The sequence below is a fragment of the Caretta caretta genome, chromosome 1, assembly GCF_965140235.1.
Source record: "Caretta caretta isolate rCarCar2 chromosome 1, rCarCar1.hap1, whole genome shotgun sequence".
Taxonomy (NCBI): domain Eukaryota; kingdom Metazoa; phylum Chordata; order Testudines; family Cheloniidae; genus Caretta; species Caretta caretta.
Window position 1 is genome coordinate 130,144,996 of NC_134206.1, and position 24,582 is coordinate 130,169,577.

The window sequence follows — 24,582 nt, forward strand, 5'->3', positions numbered from 1 at the left end:
CAGATATCATTCAGGACAATTACTGTTGTCAGCTGACACCCTGAACAGGGCCTATATACCCACCAACAGTGAGCTGGGGGAAGGGAATCAGGACATAGTGTAGTATGTTAATGGATTCAATATCCCAATTTCAATAGCAAAGCTGATAGAAATTAAAGAGGCTACAAAAAATGACATCCAACTACAGGCATACAGGAGAGCAATACTAACAGGGTGGTGAGAAGACAGAAGACAAGTACTAGTAGGAGCAGAATCATATTTTCAAATTAAAGATGAACTGAGTGTGTCATATTTTGAGCAGAGAGCTGTTGTCCCCAGCTCATTAGGTAATGACACGATGCAAAAAACACATGCCTCACACCTGCGCATTGACAGATGCCTTAGATGGACTCAAGAGTGTGTTTATTATCCAGGAATTAATACACAACTTTGCTCTTTGATAGAAGGGCATGACATCTGCCAGTCATAGGATAATAGCCAGCAGAAAGAGATTCTGTTACCACATAAGCTGCCCACAGACCACTGGCAATGATGGGAACAAACATACTTACGTTCAATGAAAAGTAGTACTTGATTACAGTAAAATATTATTTATGTTTTTGGGAGGTTGATGCTATGCCTGATAATAACAGCAAGCCAGTAACTGGCAAAGTGAAGGGCCATTTTGCAAGATATAGCATTCTGGACACTGTATTCACTGAGAACAGACATTTTTTTTTTTTGCCTTGGTAAAAATTCAAGGACTTAACATGCAAGTGGGAGTTTGACCAACATACCACTTCCCCAACATTACTCACAGAGTAATGGTAAGGTGAAATACACTGTGAAAACAGCTAAGAGACTGTCACACAAGGCTGTTTCTTCTCGTTCAGTCCCTTTGTTACCATTTTTGGCACACAACATACTCCATCACAGGAGTGTCAAAACAAGACAGAGCAGGCACTGATAGGATGAAGGACCAAAGCCATGGTAGCAATCAGGGGAGACCTGTTGCAGCCAAAAGGATAAAGACATTGCCTAGAGGAGATGGCCAACAATCAGAGAAAGCAGACACTAGAGTACAACAGGACAGGCAAGGACCTACTAGCCCCAGAGCCATGCACTTCTGTGAGGATCCAACCATTAGAAGAGATGCCAGAAGGAGTAGTCTAAAGCAGTCATGAGGAATGCAATGGCATCAGCTTATATGAGGTGACTAAGCAAGAGGGACAAGTGATGTGAAGGAGCAGGAGGCACTTTTCAGCTAGGAGACACAACACCAAGAGAGAGCTTACTGAAATACAGAGATCATCACAAAATGGAGAGACAGAACTATCTGAAGCCCAAACCTACAGGGAGGGAGGATATTCCACAGAGAGATAGTTTGCTAGACTTGGAACAAGTGACAAAGAAACAGAGACAGGTGAATCCCAGTGTGGTCACATGTTGAGGAGACGAAACTACCTCAAAAATTATGTAACCAGATGTGTGTGTGTGTGATAAAGACAAGACGCCAGTGTGATAACAATTGGCCAAAGGGACACGGGATGGAGGGAGTCTGGGCATCAATTATCTGATTTTAATATTTCAATTAAAACGTTTGTAAAATAGAGGAGCTGTATCATGATCATTGGAACTAGAGTCAGAGTGCCTATATTCCCTGGAGGGGCAGTTATTGATAGGATACCAGGAAACTTAGGAATGGGTGGAGCAGTCCACAGGGTTTTATTAAAATACCACTTGTTCCACTTAACCTGCATTCAATATCGTTCACTGTGAACTAACAGTTGTGGCTGTCTATGATCAAATGAGCTACAGCTAGTCTGCAGGTTTGGACAGTGACCTAGACCTGTATTTCTCTTGCATCCTCCTCCAAGTGGCACTGCTTCTACTTCTGAGACACCACCACTTAGGCTACCTGAAAGGATCATGTAGCAGCAACACCACACTTTGGGGCTGTCTACATTACCCGCTGGATCGATGGGCAGCGATCAATCCAGTGGGGGGGGGGTCAATTTATCGCATCTAGTCTAGACGCAATCATTTCACTGCCGAGCACTCTCCCATTGACGCCAGAACTCCATCAGGGTGAGAGGCGCAGGCGGAGTCGATGGGGGAGCGTCAGCTGTCGACTTACCACAGTGAAGACACCACGGTTAGTAGATCTAAGTACGTCGACTTCAGCTACATTATTCACGTAGCTGAAGTTGAGTAACTTAGATCTATTTCCCCCTTCCACCCACCCCTCCCAGTGTAGACCAGGCCTTAGATAACCATAGTTTATTAGGGATTTCCTTCCCCCCACTCCTTTACAGCAGGACATAGTGATAGTGAAAATACAATGGAAAGTCTGCCCATATTAGTTAATGCCAGATTCATAGTTTCAATTTGAGTTGCTGCCAAAGAGAGCTCAAGACTTCCCATTGTCGCCCTATAATTGATTATAATGGTGCTAGGAATGAATTATTTTGAACCCTTTCTACAAGGCTCTCTCACATATTACATTCCTGAAATGGCCATTTGCCCACAATCCTACAAAGTGCCTGGGGAATTGCAACTCTTAGACTGAAGAACAGTATTTGGAAATCAGCAGGTAAATGTGAGTTCAGCTCTAAGGATTTGAGAATTTTATTTTATCTAGGTTACAGTCCTGTTCTTTGGTGTCAGAAGGTATTTCTGACTGTTAAAAGCAAGAATGAAAAATAAGGGCCTCGATTACCTGGCTTTATCCTGCTAGGCTAAGGGTTCATTGCGGAAGTCAGCCATATGCCTTCTTCTTTTTCACAGATGCTGCAGTGTTTCTGGATTAGGAGCAAGTGATTTATTGGAGCCTAATGGTGGGGGGGAAAGGTGACTTCAGGGAACTCATTTTATCATTTACCTTTCACAATGGAAACAAATTTTTAACCCCTCCCTTAAGGTTCCTGCCACTGTGTGTGTTTACTAGGGATTTTATGTTATAAATTCTTTGTTATCACTTTGTATTGTAATTGTTATCTGTTATTAATCCTTCTCATATTGGAAAGCTGTATAAGTACTTTACCACAGGATATGTCTTATTATCTTTAATTTTGTTAGTTGATGTATAATGTGAGATGACAAGCTACTTGAGACAGAAGAGAATTATAAACCTGAATTTTTTTTTTTCCAAGCAAACCGAGAACTGAACAGGGTTAGAAGGGTAAGAGGTTAGCAAACAGAGAAGCCATTGACAGACTCTGTGACTTAATTTTAGACCGACTATACTTGAATTTTAATCCATGCTATATTTTGTAGGGTTTTTTTTATGAAAGTTCATGCTAATCATATATTTCCTGATAGATATATATAGCCAATTATACCCATGTATGTATGTAAATATATATACACACACACACTTTTCTTTATACTTCAGTTTTTTTAAAAACTTAACTATTTAAACAGTAATAAAACATGAAGGTAAAGATTTTAACTGCAGAAAAATATGGAAATTCAAAGTTATGATTCCTACACAAATTATAAAACCAGTGCACATGTGTAAGAAGGTACAAAAGTGAATACCTTTTGAAGACATGCAAAGGTAAACAAATACAGAGTCAGGTAAATTGATTCTGAATTTCCTAAGGCTATGCATTTATATATATAAATATATAAATATATATATATATATATATATATATACACACACACACACCTAAACAATGAGTTAGCATCATTTTGATATCTGCTTAAATCTAAAAGTGGTGAATAAATAAAAGTGTGCTAAACATGATGGTAAGAATACTTGACAGATGAAAATATATAGCTATTCAAACACGAAACTATGTATAGACTATGAGTATTTGTATTAACTCTTAATCTGGAAGAAGAAAGGCTGCTATAGTCATCTACTTATACTTCAACTTCCCAGTTCAAATAAAGGTCTGTCATTCTGATCTCAGATCTGCACATGCATGCTACCAAAACATGAAGTACCATAGGTATTAAAGGTGTTATTCCATAGCACTGTATAAAAGTAGGGCTACTATCCTTGAAAAGGTATGCATGTTCCAGTGCTCCCAGACCCTGAAAAAGAGTCATGTGAGAGACTTTAATATTGTATACTTACATCCATGTCACTATTTTTCAAGTTATGAGTAATTCAAGGTTAATTCAATACATATTACTAATATTCATTTAAACTATAAGGCAAGATCCTCAGCTAGTGTAAACTGGCATACCTCCTCTGACTTTAATGCACACCATTTGTGCATCTGGTTTACCTAAGCCCTTCAGAGCCTGTGGCTTCAGCCAAAGATTAGCATGATGCGCAAAATAAGCAATTTTAGTCATGTTCTGGCCTACATTATAGGAGGTAAAGAAGTCACTAGGAAGCTCATTTTTGATTGGACCACTGGAACAAGAATAATGATACCTACACACAGACACACACACTCACACACAAAATCCTAGCAGCCGGTCAATGGAAAATCAGATTTGTTATGAGTTGTAGTCATAGACTAGTTATGAATTAAATAGTATATGTGTGTGAAAAGAATGTATAAAGGAACCACAATGCACTGCTAATTGTACGCACACAAAGATCTGCCAAATCTGAAATAGCACTATACAGTGCAAACTATATTTCTCTTATAGCAAGCATCTTATGCATCCCTTATTCATCTACTTTGTGTAGTCCTTAACTTTTTTTTTTTTGTTTGACCAAAGGTAAATATATAGCCTTCAGACTCTTGCACCTTTCTACTAGACTGAACTCTGCTGCCTCAACCAAGGGCTACTGTTGATACTCCTGTTTTATTTTTTAAAATTTCCTAATACTCTGCCTTAAAATATTTTACTCTCCTTACAGATTATCCTCCGTTCCCTTTCACTGATGAAGAAATTCTGACCTCACTCATTCACCACTGCAAAGTGTCATGGTCTCTTGTGATTTTCTGTGGCTTTGCATCTATTTACTATGCCCTAAATGTTTCAAGAGCCTTCAAACCAGTTTAGCTGAACTGAGAGTAGTTACCAACAGTTTGTGATCAAATTTGGAGGGCATATCTAGTGGCGTTCTGCAGGGTCTGGTACTATACAATATTTTAATTAATGACTCGGATAATGGAGTGGAGAGTACACTCATAAAATTTGCAGATGACACCAAGCTGGGAGGGGTTGCAAGCCCTTTGGAGAACAGAATTAGAATTCAAAACAACCATGGTAAATTGGAGAATTAGTCTGTATCCAACAAGATGAAATTCAATAAACGCAAGTGCAAAGTACTTCAGTTAGGAAAGAAATATCAAATATGCAACTACAAAATTGGGAATAACTGTCTAAATGGTAGTGCTGCTGAAAAGGATCTGGGGTTTATAGTAGTTCAGGGAGCGGCAACCTTTGGCATGCGGCCCGTCAGGGAAATCCACTGGCAGTCTGGCACGGTTTGTTTACCTACAGCGTCTGCAGGTTCAGCCTATCACAGATCCCATTGGCCGCAGTTCGCAGTTCCAGGCCAATGGGGGCTGCAGAAAGTGGTGGCCAGCACATCCCTCGGCCCTCGCCGCTTTCGACAGCCCCCATTGGTCTGGAACAGCAAACCGCGGCCAGTGGGAGCTGCAATCGGCTGAACCTGCGGACGCTGTAGGTAAACAAACCGTCCTAGACTGCCAGTGGATTTCCCTGACGGGCCGCATGCCAAAGGTTGCCGCTCCCTGAACTACTATAAACCCCAGATCCTTTTCAGCAGCACTAACACTTAGCCAGTTATTCCCAGTTTTGCCTATCTCTGTAGTAGATCATAAACTGAATATGAATCAACAGTATGATACAGCTGCAAAAAAGACTAATATTCTGGGGTCTATTAACAGGACTGTCATATGTAAGACACGGGAGCTAACTGTCCCACTCTACTTGGCACTGGTGAGGTTTCAGCTGGAGTACTCTGTCCAATTCTGGGTGCTCCATTGTTCTCCATGTCCACTGAAGATAGGACAAAAGAAGTAACGGGCTTAATCTGCAGCAAGGACAATTTAGGTTAGATATTAGGAATACTGTTCTAACCATAAAGATAGTTAAGCTCTGGAATAGGCTTCTGTGATGCGTTGTTCACCCCACACCACCCTGAAGTGTTAAGTGTTAAGGTGGCTCAGAAGGGCTAATTAACCATTAGGCTGCACCTGGGAGGAAACGTAGGCTTCACTAACAAACACTAATTGAAGATGAAGCCCATGTGGGCAGGACTAGACGAGGTTTTGTACAAACCCAGGAAGTGAGAGCAGAAGGTGCTGCAGTGTGGAGGTCTATAGTCACTCTCTGGTCTTAGTGAGGTGAGAAGGTAGAAACCCAGGGGGGAGCAAAAGTCCTGGAATGCTGACCCGGAGGGAAGGGTTTACCCAGTGGTGTGGTGGTGAAGGAAGCCTGCAGAATGCAGAGTAGGAAAAAGCCCAGGAAAAGAGCAGTAAGAGTTGAGACAGTGCAAACCTTGGCTGCTGATTGTAGGATCCCTGGGCTGGGACCCAAAGTAGCAGGTGGGCCCAAGCCCTCCTATCAGGCACTGGGAAAGTGGAACAGTTTGGAATCAGAAGACTGCCTGGAATGGTATCCTCACAGTGAGTCCAGCAAGACATTGTTACCTCAGAAGGGGAACACAGTGTAGTGATGTGGCCGCAAAGCCAAGCCATGAAGGGAGGGCAAGAGGGGCCATGACATGACTGAGCGGAGCTGATCCCCCAACACAGCCAGGAGGGGGTGCTCCAATAGTGAATGAACCTTTCAAGGGGGTGCTGTGGAATCCTGATCATCAGAGGTTTTTAAGAACAGGTTACACATCTATCTGTCAGGGATAGCTTAGGTTTACTTAGTCCTGCCTCAATGCAGGTGGCTGGACTTGATGACTTCTTGAGGCCCCTTCCAGCCTTACACTTTTTGATTAGATGATTTTCACACCCCAAAGATGTTAAGTACTTTTAAAATTAATCCCTGACAAACATTTAGCTGTTTAGTAGTTTAACACATTTTGAAAACTCACTTTGTTCACCATACAACACATAATTTTGAGTGTATGCTGGTACTTTTGACCATACACAGAATAAAAATGTGACTCCCCCCGCCTTTTTTTGGTCTGAAGAAAGCAGTATTAAACCAGAATGAAGGATTTGTTGATGTTGCTTAAATAATGTTTTAATCTGGCCTTGATATAATGCAGTTTTTATGGTTCACTTGCAAGAAACCAAACTTGTTGGTAGGTTTTGTTTTGTTTGTTTCAGTAATTACGATAGCAGGCTGCAATCCCCTTTACAGCATGCACAGATTCAAATGATAAAGGCTAGGGATTAAGCACAGCCGATTAACAGTCTGTGTCCTCTACAATCTAGCACTCCCACTGTAGCTAAACCCATATTCAGACTGAAGTTATAATAAAAAGACTGTCCTCAATATCATTTCCCTAGTTGACCTCCTCAAAACTGTCATTCATATCTTCTTGCAGAAAATTACAGGTTCTAGCAGAGAAGAGCCAAATATGTCTGTGTTTATATTATACATGTATTTTTGTGTATTCAGAAGCTGAAGTGAGATACCTACAGCTGCTGCCTAGGTAGCAATTTGAGATAAAAAGCTAACTTTTAATGCAAAATATACAGCTGTATTTTGAATTGAATCATTTTAAATAGCATAAGTAGATCTGGCGTTCAAACCACTATTAGAAAGAAAAGCATTTTACTACTGACATCTATGTTTACAACTAGCATCCATCAATATTGTTAAAATCACCGCACTGTTAGTATTCAGATCCATCATGAAGATACAGAACTGTAATGATACTCTTCCTCTCTTCTTTTCTTCAAATGATGGGCAACAAAATCCAAGAGAATTTCCCCAACTCTTGCAGTCTCTAATTGAGGCATTATTGTTATGAATGAGTCAGTACACATTAAAGGGCCTCCGCACACACAGAAAATGTCTGCATGGACAGATTTCAGAACTAGTCTGCTAGATATTTCTCTTTGATTTGATTCCTACAGGTTACTCTTCTCCTGAGGAAAAAGTGTATTATTTTTGGTTGTGGGAGAAGGGGAATAAAAATTAATCTTTACGAATTAAACTGTTTGGAATGTTTCTAGAAAGACAATTTCAATTTAGAGAGGATTTTCCATTGCTATTCTGCCTGCTATTTTCAGAAACATTAAAAATATAGTATCCTGTGATTAGTAATAAATTGTAAATCCATTCTCTCTGGCAAGATTTAAATTCAATGCTGTAGTTAAAAACCAATACATTGTAATTGAGCTTTTTAAATTATTTACCTAGCTACACTACCTACATTTTAACTTCTATAGATTTTATACATTTTGATTTATTGAATCTCTTAAACATTTCAGCAAAAGTTATTCAAATTAATTTATTATTAATGAATAATAATATCTGCCCAGTTCATGGGCCTGATTCTGGTCTTACTCACATTCATTTTACATTGGTGTAATTACACTGAATTTAGTGGGGTCAGTCCTAATTTACATTAATGTAGATGAGAGCAAACCACAGCCAAGCCTTGTAAGCTTTGCAATTCTTCATTCCAAATGCATAATCAGAGTAGAGATTTCTGCGTTTACTGAATCAATCTACACAAGAAGTAAATGACAGCACACACAATATAGCCAAGTTGCAAAACTGTGCTGCATTTTGATTAGCAACTAGTATTGGGTTTGAAGGAGATGCAACATCACACAGGACCACAGTTGATGCATTACAGAAGCACAGCAGTTTCTTTTCACTGAAATTGTCAAAAAGAGAGACACAAAATTATTCAGATATGTTTCAGTCTCAGAGCATTAATTGAGTTTAGATGAGTCTGTCCATCTTTTCTCACATACACAAAAAGTCTCAGGGAACTTGTAAAGAAATCTGTACTTGAGAAAGGATTGAAAATGTGAATTTAACTCAGTCATTCATTTTCAGACCTCTACTTCAAAAACTAATTTCATGGTCTGTCTCCATAACAATATAGCTTTTTTCTGTCGGCTAAGATTCATATAATGAAGTGTAATGTGTTTAATCAGATTCTATGGACTACAACATAAAGCAATTTACCTTTAGTATGATTTGGCAACAGGCTAGCTTAGAAGATAGGTCAGTTCACTTTAATCATGTTTATGAGCAGACAGTTGCATATTTACTAAGTGAAAAACATTGAGTTAGATTTAACTAGTGATAATTAAGATAAATGGTACACATTTTTTTTAGAATGTCTGACTCTCCTCACAAGCTTACTGAAAATACCTGTCATGATGCACATGAATAAGTTCACATACAACTCAACAGAGAACAACAAAGGTGTATTGGACGCTGCCTACTCACTGTCCCCATATGGTGGCATTTTTTGGTGAGAGGGAAGGTTTGGACTCCTAATAGCCATCCTTCTTAGCACTGGAGTCTAGTCCTAATCTTTGTATAAAAATGCCATTTTTCCCCACAGAATTAAATGGGCATAAAACTAACCATTAATAAACTGCTACACAATGACATTTGGGGGTTCTTCCACTTTATGAGGTAACAACAATATACTTGGTTTAAAACCTTGCAAGATCAGAGGCTGAGTAGTTTATTAGTCTAGGGTTTGATTAGGATATAGTAGACATGCTCGATTTTATTATTATTTATTATATAGACATTTGAATTAAATATTCAAATTTTAAAAGAGAAGAATTCAATAATATGATGTGCCAGACTGCTGAAAGGTAAACAGGCTTAACCAAAAAAGCAATACCATTGTTGACCTTTGTTTTCACACTTCCAATCTTTCCTCCTGGTTCCTTCACATGAGCAAAATTCCTCTCTCCAGAATAACTGTAACAACATATTTGCCTACATTGTGCTTTAAAATGAGATTGGGACAGAAGCACTGGGGGGTTCTTCCAGTATGAATAAATAAGACCTTGTCTTACAGCCCTGACTTACAGAGTTGTCCTATTGACTAATTAAAAGCTGCAGGATAAAACCCACAAAATAAACAAACACATGAGAGTTACTCTGAAGACGTTCTAGTCAACTGCTGGAAATGGCCCACCTTGATCATCACTACAGAAGTTTCCCCCCACCCCCGCACTCTCCTGCTGGTAATAGCTCACCTTAAGTGATCACTCTGGTTACAGTGTGTATGGTAACACCCATTGTTTCATATGTATATAAATCTCCCCACTGTATTTTCCACTGAATGCATCTGATGAGGTGAGCTATAGCTCACCAAAGCTTATGCTCAAATAAATTTGTCTCTAAGGTACCACAAGTACTCCTTTTCTTTTTGAGAATTCAGACTAACAAGGCTGCTACTCTGAATTCTGAAGACCAAGACGCATCTGGACATCTAGGAATAAGGAGAGGGGTTTGGAGGAAGGAGGGAAATAAGAAGAAATGTTCAGCTCCCTGCAGACACATGCCTTTTCTTTTAAGACATTTTCCCTTTCAGTAACGCAACTGTTTTTTTCCTTTCACTAGTCCAACCCCCCCACCCCCCCATCCCCAGTATCTTATGCATTTTTTTAGTATTCTGCTTCAGCTGAAGGGAGTGGGAAAGTAAGTCAGTATGTTTATTGCTGGCAAACAGTTTGGAAAATTCTAAGTACAGAAGCCAATCAGAGCAGAGGGATTATGGTAGCCAGAGTACCAAGATTTGCATGTTCAGAGTACGCTTACTGAGAAAAAACAATACCATGATTATGCAAATCAAACCCCCCCACAAATAGAGAAATGGATTTGCATATCTGGGGAAATCTGTACAGTTATTCATCAGTAAGTAACTGCAGTGGATGAAACAATTGGCTTCAGCAGAATATTATTATCGTTCCCTTGCAATTATTCCTTATCCTGTAATACTGAACAAACATTAGTGAGTTGGTGTTTGGTCAAAAGAAGCCTTGTCTTCAATGGGACTTGCTGTCACTCAACACATCTCAAGAAACATTCTGTGCACCTCACAAAAACAGCGAGAATAAGGAGGTTCACAAATTTGTGTTACCAAAGCAAACATTTGTTATACTGATGACTGGTGTAGAGTAATAATCTCAGAGTTTTTTGCTGAAGAGTAGATGAGGGTAAAAAAGGGCATTTTCATAGGATGTTCTTGCATAATATATCCAGCGATTGCTCCATTTTATATTTAGTGAATGAATGATATAAAACTTGACTAAAAAGTGCTAAATAGTCACAGAATCTTCAAGTTGCAGAACTTGAGCAATCCTTTGCTGATTAAAATCAAACAAATTTAAATGTAATTTCAGAAAGTATTATAATAAACCAAAGAGAAAGGGAAATTTCTATAAACAAATTGTTTTCCTTAAAAAAAAATTGTAGTAGTATTTGTATACTTCAGTTGTGTGCTAAAATTATATTGTTTCTAGAGGATTGTTTTATTTGTTTGCCATAACCTTTGGGATTGTGACCCATTTGTACACTGGCCAATGCCTGCAAATAAAACTGCAATTTGGTGACACAAAGCTCTATAAAAATGAATTCATGCAAGCATGCTTAATTGATATAACATTTGCATCTAATGAATATAAAGAGAAACAGTTCAGTTAAATAGATAACATAGAGGAAGTAGAATGAAGTATAAAGCCAGTATCGAAGCTACTCATCATTTGCCCAAATAGCGGGCGGGTTGGTTTGTGATTGAATAAAATACTTACCATCCTCAGTGGGCACATAGATATTCAAATAAAGGCAATCTTCATTTTGATCTTGCACGTATGTCACAACGGTATCCAAATTGGCAGTAAACCAGACCGGCAGCATGTCGTTGAGCAGTGACCTCTCATCCAGGTACTGAGGGCAGACGGCAGCAAACTGTGTGGCATTCCGAACGCCAGTCCATGAGGAGGGAGGTTCTGGGGGCTGGAATCGCCTCTCCCCAGTTGGAGGGGAGGCATAAGGAACTCCCAGGTACTGCTCCACCGGGCCGAGGATCTCATTGGGCAAAGGTGTTCTTAGGCCACGTATTTTGCCATAATTTGTGGTAACAACAGGGTATTGTGCTTGGCCATCAATGAGGGTAAATCTTATAGCTAGTGCAGTTATCCACAAAAGGAAGTTAGAATTCAACATGACACAGACTGGGGTGAAGATCAAAGGCAGCCATAGGAGTCCCATTGGCCTTGACATTGTTTATATCAACATCAGCAGGGCTCTGTCTTCCGCAGCCAGGGAGACAAAGGGAGATGAAGTGAAAGGCAACACGTAATATTTTCAGGTAGTGAAAAACCTAAGGATGAGTGTGGTTGGTGCCTCAGATGATTGACCATAGACAGATTCCAACGTTAGGACAACCAAGGGAGTCCTCGTCCCTAAGGCCCATCCCCAGGCTCCAATGCTGGTTTAATCCTGGTGGTACTTCCCAGCAGGCCGAGAAGGAGAATGTGGTCAGCAGTCACTCTGCTTCATTGGCACAATGATTCCTTCCAATAGATTCCAGCTAGATCAATTAGCCTATAGCCAAGAGGAAGCAGAGAATTTAAATTAATACATTTATTAACATTGATCAAAACTGCAATATTTTTTTACACTTATACAGTGTCTTTCATACCAGGGTTTCCATGTGTTTCATGAATTTTAGTCACTTCTATGAGAGGAATATTACAGTAAATCCCTTTTGAAGATGGAGGTAAAGAGGCTTGCCCAAAGTTACAGAGCAAATCAGTGGCAGGACTGAGAAATAAATCCAGCTTTCCCAATTTCCAGTCTCTTGTCCCTGTCACAGATTCTCAGCCCCCATCAAATCCAAACATGCCTTGACTGTTTCATCAAGGTTACCTTCCATGCACGTGCCGGCTCTGCAACATTTGCTAGCCTAGACAAACTGGAAAATGTGCATCCCTTCGCACTTCCACTCAAATAAAGCATATTTACTAAACATTTTGCTGCACTAGATAATCTCCTTCTTTTGTCCATGTTATGGTGATTAAATGTGATTACTTATTATTACCTCAAGGATGAAACAAAGGAATATAAAGAAATAAGGTATACCTGTAATTTTTATTTATAAGGATAAACAAAATTGTTGACAAAACAAATTTATCTTCCACAGACATATTAAAAGAACAGCTGACATACAGAAAGGGAATACAGCAGAGTTCAGGCAGTATATGATCTGAGTTGCAGTAGGTCAACATATTGTTTTTTAAAATGTAATATAAAGGTTTTTAAACTATTATGTATATCCCATTTCTCTGAAACATAAGCAGCACTATACAGAAGAAAGCTGAGAACCTAGATGCATGATTCGGCTCTCACACTGGCTTTTCTGCTAGTGCAACTCCATTAGCTCCATTGGAGTTACTCTTGAGTTGCACTGATGGATCAGAACCAGGTGCTGGATCATAAGAGCATAAGAACTGCCATACTGGGTCAGACCAATGGTCCATCTAGCCCAGTATCCTGTCTGCAACAGTGGCCAGTACCAGAGTTTCATGGGAAGTGTACAGAACAGGGCAATTATCAAGTGATCCATCCCCTGTTGTCCAGTCTCAGCTTCTGGTAGTCAGAGGTTTAGGGACAACCAGAGCATGGGGTTTAGGGACAACCAGAGCATGGTGTCCCTGACCATCTTGGCAAATAGCCATTAATGAACCTATCCTCCATGAACTTATCTAATTCTTTTTTGAGCCCAGTTATACTTTTGTCCTTCACAACATCCTCTGGCAATAAGTTCCACAGATTAACTCTGTGTTGTGTGAAGAAAAACTTTGTTATTGTTTGTTTTGAACTTGCTGCCTATTGATTTTATCTGGTGACCCCTTGTTTTTGTATTGTGGGAAAAGGTATATAACACTTCTCTATTCACCTTTTACACACAATTCATGATTTAACAAACCTCTATCACATCACCCTTAATCATTTCTTTTCTAAGATGAACAGCCCTAATCTTTTATTAGTCTCTCCTCATATGGAAGCCATTTCATAATCTTGATCATCATTTGTTGCCCTTCATCTTTATAAGTGATGATCACTAGTTACCTCAAGATAAGAAAGAAAGAAAGAAAGAAAGAAAGAAAGAAAGAAAGAAAGAAAGAAAGAAAGAAAGAAATACAAAGAAACAGGGCACACCTGCATAGTATATAACAATTGTATTTATCTTTAATGAAAAGGTAGTGTCCAAATATATATGCAAACAATTGCTGAGATGAAAGAAACTCATACAACATATTTGAGGGTTTTTTTTTCAGAAGATGTTCCCTTCCAGTGTTAGAGAGCTGTGTAGCTATTAACATTGATTGTAAATCAGCAACAATTAAAGAGCTATCAGTGTAACTGCCTTTGCATAAAGCAAGAATTCTGAAAGGAATCTCATCCTTTCTTTAGAATATCCATCTTTAATGAAGGGTAGGGGGGAACCCACCAGATTAAGAGGGAACCATAAACAATTTACAGTTCAAAAATCTGAGAAGTAGCTGAACACCCGGTACAAGATATGTTCAAGACACAGTTGTTGCCAAAGGGCTTGCAATCTAAACATGCCTTTTCTAAACATTTTTAGAAAGAAGAATCAATGACAGCCCTAAGCAAGAGTCTAACCAGAAATTCCCATACCTGTATACTCTCTCCCTCCCTGTTCTGCTGCTCCGTGGCTTTCTCTTTGTTGTAACAGTGTGCAACAGCAGTACCTGTGGATACCTGCTATAGCTCCCTCACTCTCTCTTAGCCTATTAATTTCACAGCCCATGCAGCAGGCAGCAGAGCTATCATCCATAGTCTACTGCAGCTTGATGCTACATTCAGAGAGCAGCAGCAGCTCCTCTTGCCTAGGCCCTGCATTGGGAAGGTCACTGGCATAGTTACAAGAACAAGAAGGGGCACTGGCAACTGGGGAGAAATAGTAACAATGGGGATATTGAAGAATGGAAAAGTGAAAAAGACTTGGGTGGTAACAAATGGACGGACAGGAAATCAGAGTTGGGGTGGGGACAGAGACAGAGACAGAATGAGGGGCAGAGAGAAAGACAAAATAAAACAAGAAAAGTAAGTCAGGGGGCATAATGAACAAGAGGAAGGGAAACAATGCCATGGAAAGAAATAGAACTAACAGACAACTTTAAAAATAATGGGGCAAGATCCTCAGCTGCTGCAAATCAACGTAGAGATACTGAAATCAATGTATACCATTTGCATAGCTGGCCTAGTAAATAACTATATATCAATTTTCTTCTCAGACCTGGAGGCAGGAGCACCAAAGGATTCCTCGCCTATGGCAGTAAAGCATCTAAAGCTGGTTCTGGATGTTCTGAAACCATAAACAGAAGGTTTCCCCACCCCCCTTCTGTTTTGTTTTTCCTTTCGAGTAGACGGTAGGAGTAAGTATAGAATGCATGTTTCTGCTATGCAAAAAGCTTAGAGTTTAGAGTCCAATTGTATACATACACATGTGTGTGATAGCTACTATCTTGGTCAACACACTGGATATTGAATAGGGGAACTCCAGAGCAGAAAGCATGAACTTCTACAACTAGAGCTAAAGAACCAGGCCCTGAAGCTACGGCTATAACAGATCCACATCCTCTATGGAATGGGCAAAAAGTTGGACAAGCTACACATAGCGACCACAGTGTTACACATAAACACCACATAAAAGCAATTATAAGACAACGAATTGACACAGTAAACCCACTATATATCTTGCATGCTGTAGTTGTTAAGCATTAGCTCTATTACCTTACTAAAACTGCAATAGAAGCAGAATTCTTTTTTTGTACTACATGACTGTCACATGCAACTCTACCTAAGTTTAACCCCACCCACCATAAATGATTGTTTATTAATGACTTGTTATGCTGTACTTAAATATTAAGAACCTTTTGAAGAAGAAGCCTACTTAAAATATGTTCAGGATAGTTTTATTATATTATTTTCAATGAAGGGGGTAAATCCCACACTTTTCAACGTCTGATCTTACTGGATTTCACTGTTATAAGAAATACTGATTTGGAAGCCTGATCTGCTAGTAATTAAACTATTTGCTTCATCGAATATAGCATCTTTCTTTTTTATATTATTTAAACTGCAGAATATTTTTCAAAAAGAGTATAAAATGATCACCTTCCAACATACCCAGGAAAACATGTATGCTAGTTATATTATATGCATGTACTAAATGTATACATTTACACTTTTAAAGAAGCCAGAAGATCTGAATAAAATGAGTGAGAATTGCAAGCTGTATTTATCTTATTCAATGCAGAACTGCACCTGAGGGTAAAAGGCTTTCTTTTTATCTGGGATAAAATGACTTTAGATATTTTACCATTGGACAAATCAATCAGAGGAATGTCTATAAGCATGGGGTTGACTGTTTAATATGTCTGCCTGCATACATACAATTTAAGGAAAAAAAAAGAATATGTTCTTGTCATTATTTCTTATTACTCTTCTTAATTATTTGCTTTGGGGTAGGTACTTTGAGCCACAGATATGGACCAGAGCCAGGCAAGGCATTACAGACAAACAGAAGAAAACAAACAAACACACACACAAAAACAACACCCTGGCCCAAAGAGCAGCAATGGCAGTGGGTCCCTTTCATCCCATCACTGAATGCCAAGGTGGGTGAACCGGGGAAAGTTTCTTCTTCTTAAACTGAAATAATTTGTTTATTACTATTTGTTGTATGGACGACAATGATGATCATTTGAAGAAAAAATATGGGGATAGCTGTGGGCAGGAAAGAAGTATGGCTGGCTATTGTTACATTTACTTCACTCTAATTATAGATTTAAAAATTAGTCTAAGACAGCGGTTCTCAAACTGTGTGTTGGGACCTCAAAGTGGGTTGCGACCCCCTTTGAATGGAGTTGCTAGGGCTGTCTTAGACTTGCTGGGGCCCAGGCTGAAGCTCAGGCCCCACTACCCAGGGCCGAAGCCAAAGACCGAGGGCTTCAGCCCTGGGTGGCAGGACTCAGGTTGCAGGCCCCCTGCATGGGGTTGAAGCTTTACACACACACACACACACACCCAGGGGGTGGGGCTTGGGCGGGTTCAGTTTCGGTCCCCCCTCCTGGGGTCGTGAAGTAATTTTTGTTGTTAGAGGAGAGTCGTGGTGCAATAAAACTTGAGAACCACTGAACTACATTATAAACAGTAACATCTCTAACATTCTCTCTGAAATTGTATTAAATAAACGCAAAAATTGATTAAGCCTAAATTGCATGAAATTCTGATTCAATTTCCCCAACTTTTACCCCCCAAAATTTTATCAGTATCAGAAAACACAGCATACCAGTATTAACACAGTAACTATATATAGTGTAGGCTGTTTTCTTCTGTAAATATTGAAACCTGGTAATTATTACTCTAATCACTTGTTACATTTTGATCAATAGAGAATAAGATTAACTATTCTTTAAAATATCAGATTGTTATTTCTTCCTTCACTTTTCCAAGTTTTTGTCTGTTTGTTTGATTTATTCATTTTTATCTGCACTAGAGCTTGCTAAAACAGTTTCTCGGAGCATCATTTGAATATATTTAAGTCCATGTCAACACAGAGTGGGGTTAAGTTTTATTCTGTGTCAGTATAGTGTAAAATGCTGGTTGCTTAAAGATGATCAGAGCAGTCAGATGAAATTGTAGTGAAGAGAAGCACAGAAGGAAGTAAATCATATATGATTATATAGCAGTTCCTAGACCAGAGTATTCAGAGGTTAGTGGGAGGGCTGTTATCTGAAACTGGCAAAATAAAATAATAATAATAATTCTCAAAATAAGTATTTGTATGCATTTTGCTACCTCTTCAACAGAACTCAGTTCAAAATTAGGACAGAAAAAAACCCTGCAGGAAATTATTCCTATAGCAACTTCAAATTAGTTATCAAAACTAAAAAACAAAGCAATTCCTTTAATTTCTAGGGCTTGATAAATAATTTCAATAAATTCAAGCTACAGCTACCTGCAGTACCTTTTGTATGGTAATTCTCAGGATTAAGCAGAGAAATCCAAGGTTTCTGCTTGTGAATTTGTAAGGTATTGTCACAAAATTCCCCTCACACGGAGCATTCCAGTGGTGCAGCTCAGTTACTTACCCTTCCCTTCCAAGCGGGAGCAGCAGTGCATCCTAGCTTCCTGAGGGGTAGCTGTGAAAGCAGCAGTGATCTGCTTCACTCCTAGGTTGCTCCCCTGCCTAGATTTTGCCTCTGGTGCAGCCCAGCTGCTTACTTGTCTCTCTCTAGCTGGGAGCAACAACACACACCAGTTTCCCAGCAAAGCAATAGTCCATGCTCATCCTCTTGATCTATCAGTCACCTTTCATCATCAAACATGCTATTCTTGAAATATTGTCCTCCCTTGGCTTCTGTGATTCTGTCCTCTCCTGGTTCTCCCCCTAACTCTCTAAATGCTCCATCAGAGGATCCTTCACATGCATACTCCAACTTTCTGTGGGGTGCCTCAGGGCCTTTGTCTCCTTCTTTTCTTCTTCTACACCTTGACTCTGGATAATCTCATCCACAAATACAAATTTAAGTTCCATCTTTATGGAGATGATTCACAGATCTGCTTCTCTGCTCCAGAACTGTCTTCTTCTGTTGAACATAAAATCCCAGCCTGTCTCTCTGATTTCTCCTTGTGGATGTCTAGCAGTCAGCTCAAGCTCAACATGGCTAAAATGGAGCTCTCCTCCAAGTCCTCCCAATTACTTCCTTTCTCAATCACTATAGACAACACCACCATCTTGCTTTCCACTCTGGCCCATAACCAGGGTCTTATCGTCAACTCGGAAGTCATAGAATCATAGAATATCAGGGTTGGAAGGGACCTCAGAAGGTCATCTAGTCCAACCCCCTGCTCAAAAGCAGGACCCATCCCCAATGAAATCATCCCAGCCAGGGCTTTGTCAAGCCTGACCTTAAAAACTTCTAAGGAAGGAGATTCCACCACCTCCCTAGGCAACGCATTCCAGTGTTTCACCACCCTCCTAGTGAAAAAGTTTTTCATAATATCCAACCTAAACCTTCCCCACTGCAACTTGAGACCATTACTCCTTGTCCTGTCCTCTTCCACCACTGAGAACAGTCTAGAACCATCCTCTCTGGAACCACCTCTCAGGTAGTTGAAAGCAGCTATCAAATCCCACTTCATTCTTCTTTTCCGCAGACTAAACAATACCAGTTCCCTCAGCCTCTCCTCATAAGTCATGTGTTCCAGACCCCTAATCATTTTTGTTGCCCTTCGCTGGACTCTTTCCAATTTATCCACATCCTTCTTGTAGTGTGGGGCCCAAAACTGGACACAGTACTCCAGATGAGGCCTCACCAATGTCGAATAGAGGGGGACGATCACGTCCCTCGATCTGCTCGCTATGCCCCTACTTATACATCCCAAAATGCCATTGGCCTTCTTGGCAACAAGGGCACACTGCTGACTCAGCCAGCTTCTCGTCCACTGTCACCCCTAGGTCCTTTTCCGCAGAACTGCTGCCTAGCCATTCGGTCCCCAGTCTGTAGCTTTGCATTGGGTTCTTCCGTCCTAAGCGCAGGACCCTGCACTTATCCTTATTGAACCTCATCAGATTTCTTTTGGCCCAATCCTCCAATTTGTCTAGGTCCCTCTGTATCCTATCCCTGCCCTCCAGCATATCTACCACTCTGTAGTCTCTGTAGTCCTTACATCCAGGCTATGTCTAAATCAGTGATATTCAGACATCACTGGTTCAGGGGCCAAATTAGTGATCAACATTACCCAAAAGAGCCACATTGGTTGATAACGCAGTAAAAGCATCCTGATTGGTTAATAATTAAATCACACAGTGTTTTAATATCATGTACTGCAAAAAAGCCGTATGAGACACATTAAAGAGCCACTGGCAGCTCGTGAGCCTCAGTCTGAGTATCGATGGTCTAAATCTTGCACATTCTTTCTGCATACGATCTCTGCGACACAGCCTTTCCTCTCCATCCACATAGCTAAATCTCTCCTCCAAGCTCTCATCTTCTTGTGTCTAGATTCCTGCAACATCCTTCTCTCTGGATGTGAAAAATGCAATCTTCCCTCACTCACATCCATTCAGAATGATGCTGTAAAGGACATTCTCCTCACCCCTCTCTTTGTATCCCTCCACTGGTTACCCCTTCTCTACCACTTCAAATATAAAGTTCTTGTATTTGCTTTCAAGGCCCTCCATGGGTCAGTCCTCACCTCCCTGTTGTTTCTCATTTGCTACTGAGTTGTGAACTCTTGCCTCTGATAAGCCCTTAATGCCAGTCTCCACTTCCCACTTTTTAAGTGGTCAAACAAGCACCTTCATGCTTATTCCAACCCCCCATCCCTTACACATGGAAGGCACTCCCCATAAATATCTGCAAAGCTACCTTTCTATCTGCCTTCAGAACTCGCCTTTGCCACAATGACTACAAAAAGCTTTACAATGACTAGGCTGCTGATGTGCTGAGACTACAACCTAATATGCTAACTCCTTACACTGCCCCAGTCTGTCTGTCTGTATCCATCTGTTCTCTCTTGTTTTCTACATAGATTATAGGCTGCTTGGGTCAAACTGTCTTTTAGTTCTGTCTTTGTACAACGTCCATAATGGGGTCCTTGTCTATGACTAGGGTTCCTAGTGGCTGTGGTAATTACAAATATTTTTTTTTCTTTTACTTATTATTTGTAATATCACAAATTCAGCATTACCAACTTCACTGAACAATCACACATGTTGTTCAGGTGACTTCACATGCAAACATCCAGTCAAGTATGTACATGGGAAATAATTTTGCAAATCAGGCCCTAAACAATAAATAATAAATAGAAATAAGCTTCCCTGTTTGAACCATGAAAATGATCAGTCAGCACCAAAGTCAACTGAGCTATACGAGCTGATGATCTGATCCTTATTTCTATATACAGGGTCTGATTCACCACTGCATTCCCCCAGTTCTATGAAGGTGTCACTTCATTTGTTTTTCTATGGGGTTTTAAAAAACATATTTCTCTATTTACTTTGTTGTTCACCTTTTAGCTGTGCAGATACAAAAGAAAGGGCTGATTGCCTATCAACAGTGCATATGGAAGGCTATGGAGGTAGCAATGTACAGCTCTTATTTTTAATGAAAAAATGCAACAACAAAAAATAGAAAATCACGAAAGACTCCATGATAGGTTTCAGATAGAGCTATAGTTAGAAGTAACTAAGGACAAAAGCAGGACTTCCATGCACTCTTTCATTACAAGAAGGATTTTCTAGAAATTCCAGAAGAAAATAGCAATATTAATTTTATACATTTCATGGTATAGTTAAATAATTAATTATTCCAACCTATGTGCTAAGTTTACACTGGTCTAAGTGTACCTGGATAGTCTCTCAGACAGATTTTGACAATGTCATCAAATCTTCCAGGTCAGAAACTATAGTCATCATTTACTTTCCACAAATGGACACCTATTTATCTCTCACACATTTGTATTTCAATGGCTCCTGCCACCAGCTACAACTCATTCTCAATTTCTGTGTCTCATACATTATCTAAAAGAATGGTGTGATTATGAGGAAAAGGCCATACAGTCACCCAAACTGTTTTCAAGAATTCCAGTTTTCTCAATTTGGAAAAAAAAAATTGAAAAGCAAGGACCATGTTTATGAACTACTCCCTCTTTTAGGAAAACAAAGGACTGATACTTTTAACTGCACCACAGGCAATCAGTACTTTAGAGCTAAATATAAATCCAACCACCATCATGAATATACTTCTACATTTTTAATGTTATGTATTTAAAATATGCACTTCCATCTTTCCGTTTTAAAAATACAAATAAGTATTTCCTTTGAGACAGACATATGCAGCAATACAGTGAAATGGAAGACCCATGCCACATCATAGACTTACACATCCAGATGGAGGGCATAATGCAGGACTAAAGGGGGCAGTCACACTTATCTTTATCTCTGTTTAATTTCAAGTCTTTTATCTTGTAGGAAGAAAGTGTGATAGCAATTCAGTGTCTAGGTCATCTCCAAATGATAAATTTCTACTTGTATTGATAATTTGATAAACATGCAAATAAAAATGAGATGAGAGAAAAGCAGCACTTATTAAAATATATAGTATTTCCTTTTTTTTTTTCATTTCTTCCTAGTTCTGAGTAAGATAAAATATCTTTTGGACTCTTTTATACTCTTAGACCTTTTGACATGTTCTGTACAATGGTTTTATAATGATTCAGAATGTGTGAAAGGGCAAGAGAGCCTTTCCTTGGCAATTGTTTTCCCACCTGTATTAACCTCATTTCAACCAGTATCACCTCCCTGGGGGATGTCTGGTATCTTCTTTGAGTGACTTGACTTGTCTGTGATTTTCTAATGGGCAGTTAGTGCACTCTTCTCAAAATCTAAACTTGACCATTAGTGATGGGAACGTGAGCTTCCCATGACTGAACAGATTCAGCAGCAACTCAAATGCCTCAAGCCTGCAGGACAGAGAGGTCATGACATAGTCTTTAAAATAATGTGACAACATGCTGCGCTTGCGAGGTAGTGTGACAAGGGCAGTGAGCCTTTTTTGTTCGGAAAGAGTCCAGTGCATAAATATGACTAGAGGCAAGCATCAGAACACAAATTTCTTGATTTGTTGGTATTTGGTTAATCCTAGCTGCAAAGCCTAAGCAAATACCACATTCATTCCAATATGTATTCTGTGGAAATACTGCTCGTCAAAACAAACATGCTTAAAGCACAGTCTAGCAGAATTCCTGAATTCTATTCCTGGCTGTGTCACTTGTGATGTGCCTTTGCAAAAGTTTTTTACCCTCTTCTATGCCTCACTTTACCCAGCTGTAAAAACAGTAGCATAATAATTATGTGCATTATTCCAGATCCATTTGTCCGACGCAATTCAGAAATAGCACTCCAAAAGAAAACATGATGTAGCCAAAAAACAGTGTGTTCACTACAGCACCCTGGGAATGCAAATGCTACTGTAGTTAAAACCCACTTAAGCCTGGAACAGAAGAATTCAGTAATGAGTAACTAAATGATAAAAATACATAAAAACCAAGATTGGTACAGAATGCATTAAAAAATCTTACTAATTTTGCTTTCAAAATTAATCCTCTTAAATGGAGGATCACTGACCAAATATCCATGTGCCTCAGCAATTACTGTTCAAAGGTACGAAAATTAACTTTACCACTTCAAGTACTAATGACATCTAGATGTGATAGTGGGCAGCACATTAGATGTAAACTTGAAATAGGTTATGGCAGCTAAAAACTGCCAGTGGAATTTGGGGCTGTCCAGACAGAGATATTGTACCACCCAGCAGGAAGATAGTAATCCCTTCTCTGATGATTCTGGCCAGATGATGTCCAAAAATATTGCTTTCTTTCATTTCTAGGCATATCATTACCAGACAGATTTTTTTTTTTTGACAAACTGGAGGGAGTGCAGAAAAGAGTGACAAAATATTATTCAGGGGCTGGCAAATACAGATGAGGATAGGTTAAAACAAGGAAGCAGGCACCATGAAACTCAAAGGTTAAGCCTGGGATTTTCAAAGACCTAAAAGAGTTAGGTGACTTTTAATGGGAGTTGGGTGCCTGACTGCTGGAGGATCCTTAAATAGAGTTTTGGCTGGGATCTTCTGGTATCAATGGGAGCAGAATCAGTCCCAATATAGGGAGTCTGGTTATTCATGGCTGTGCTAAACTGTGCTATTTATATATGGCTTTCAATTTGGGGTCCCCCAACAGGCAACTCAGGAAAGGACTATGTCAGGAAGGTACAATCCCTTCCTGAGCACTGTGGTGCACAGGCAGACTGCATACAATGCATCATCCTTTATGATGGTTCTCCTTTCTTCTCTGTCTCCCCACCACTGCCTGAACCTCAGGACTGCATAGGGGGAACAGTACCTCCAAGCCATTCAGTGTAGAAACTGCAACTATGGCTCTCTCCTTTATTTACGGGTGCAAAGGGAGGAGGAAGAAGAATTACGAGTCTTTTTGTGTACCTGTAAAATCTGGCCCTAATCTGGTACCAAAGATGGAGAGAAATATTTAGTATGAGGTAGAATAAACTCGAAAGCAATTAATTGAATTTAAGAAGAGACAATAAAAGACTAAGTATCAGGAGAAGTGTCCCAAAACTGTAGATCTGCAAAACTGAGGAACAGATTAAGAGTGGCAGATGCTCCATCCCATTAGAGTATTTAAAACTAGGCTGGACAAAGCTCTAAAACCAAACTAACATAATAGATTTTTTGCCTTATCTACTTGCTACCAAAAAGTGTAAGATGAAGAAAACCAAAAAGTGTAAGATGAAGAAAATAGAAAGGGGTGGGGGAGGAGGATAGAAACAGAAATTCTATATTGAAAAAAATCTTTTTAATTAGATGGAACACACAGAGGACTTAGGTGCTGCCTTTCCACACCGCACTCCCTCCCCCCCCCCCCCCAAGAAAAAAAGAACCAGATCAGAGGGGAAAGACTGTGTTTATTATTCACCACAAGTCCACAGTAAGCAAACATACTGTTTTGGTATTTTTCTGTTGTTAGTAACAGAGATAACCCTGTGAAAATGATTTGTTTGACAGCCTCTATCATTCGACCAAACACACAACATTTAAAAATGTCATCTAGGGCTTGGTTAATTATATTTTACTGCATCAGTGAGCT

At 39.6% G+C, this 24,582-nt stretch overlaps 1 protein-coding gene across 10 annotated transcripts in view; it reads right to left on the minus strand.

The window, feature by feature from the left end:
• NLGN4X (neuroligin 4 X-linked) overlaps positions 1-24,582 on the minus strand; it is a 249,393-nt gene that overhangs the window by 156,468 nt on the left and 68,343 nt on the right. For all 10 annotated transcript variants that reach the window (XM_048860092.2, XM_048860100.2, XM_048860164.2 and 7 more), the window contains one exon: positions 11,622-12,417. In XM_048860092.2, the coding sequence (XP_048716049.1) occupies positions 11,622-12,093 (472 nt within the window). In that variant the 5' untranslated portion in view covers positions 12,094-12,417. The remainder of the gene's footprint in view (positions 1-11,621; positions 12,418-24,582) is intronic.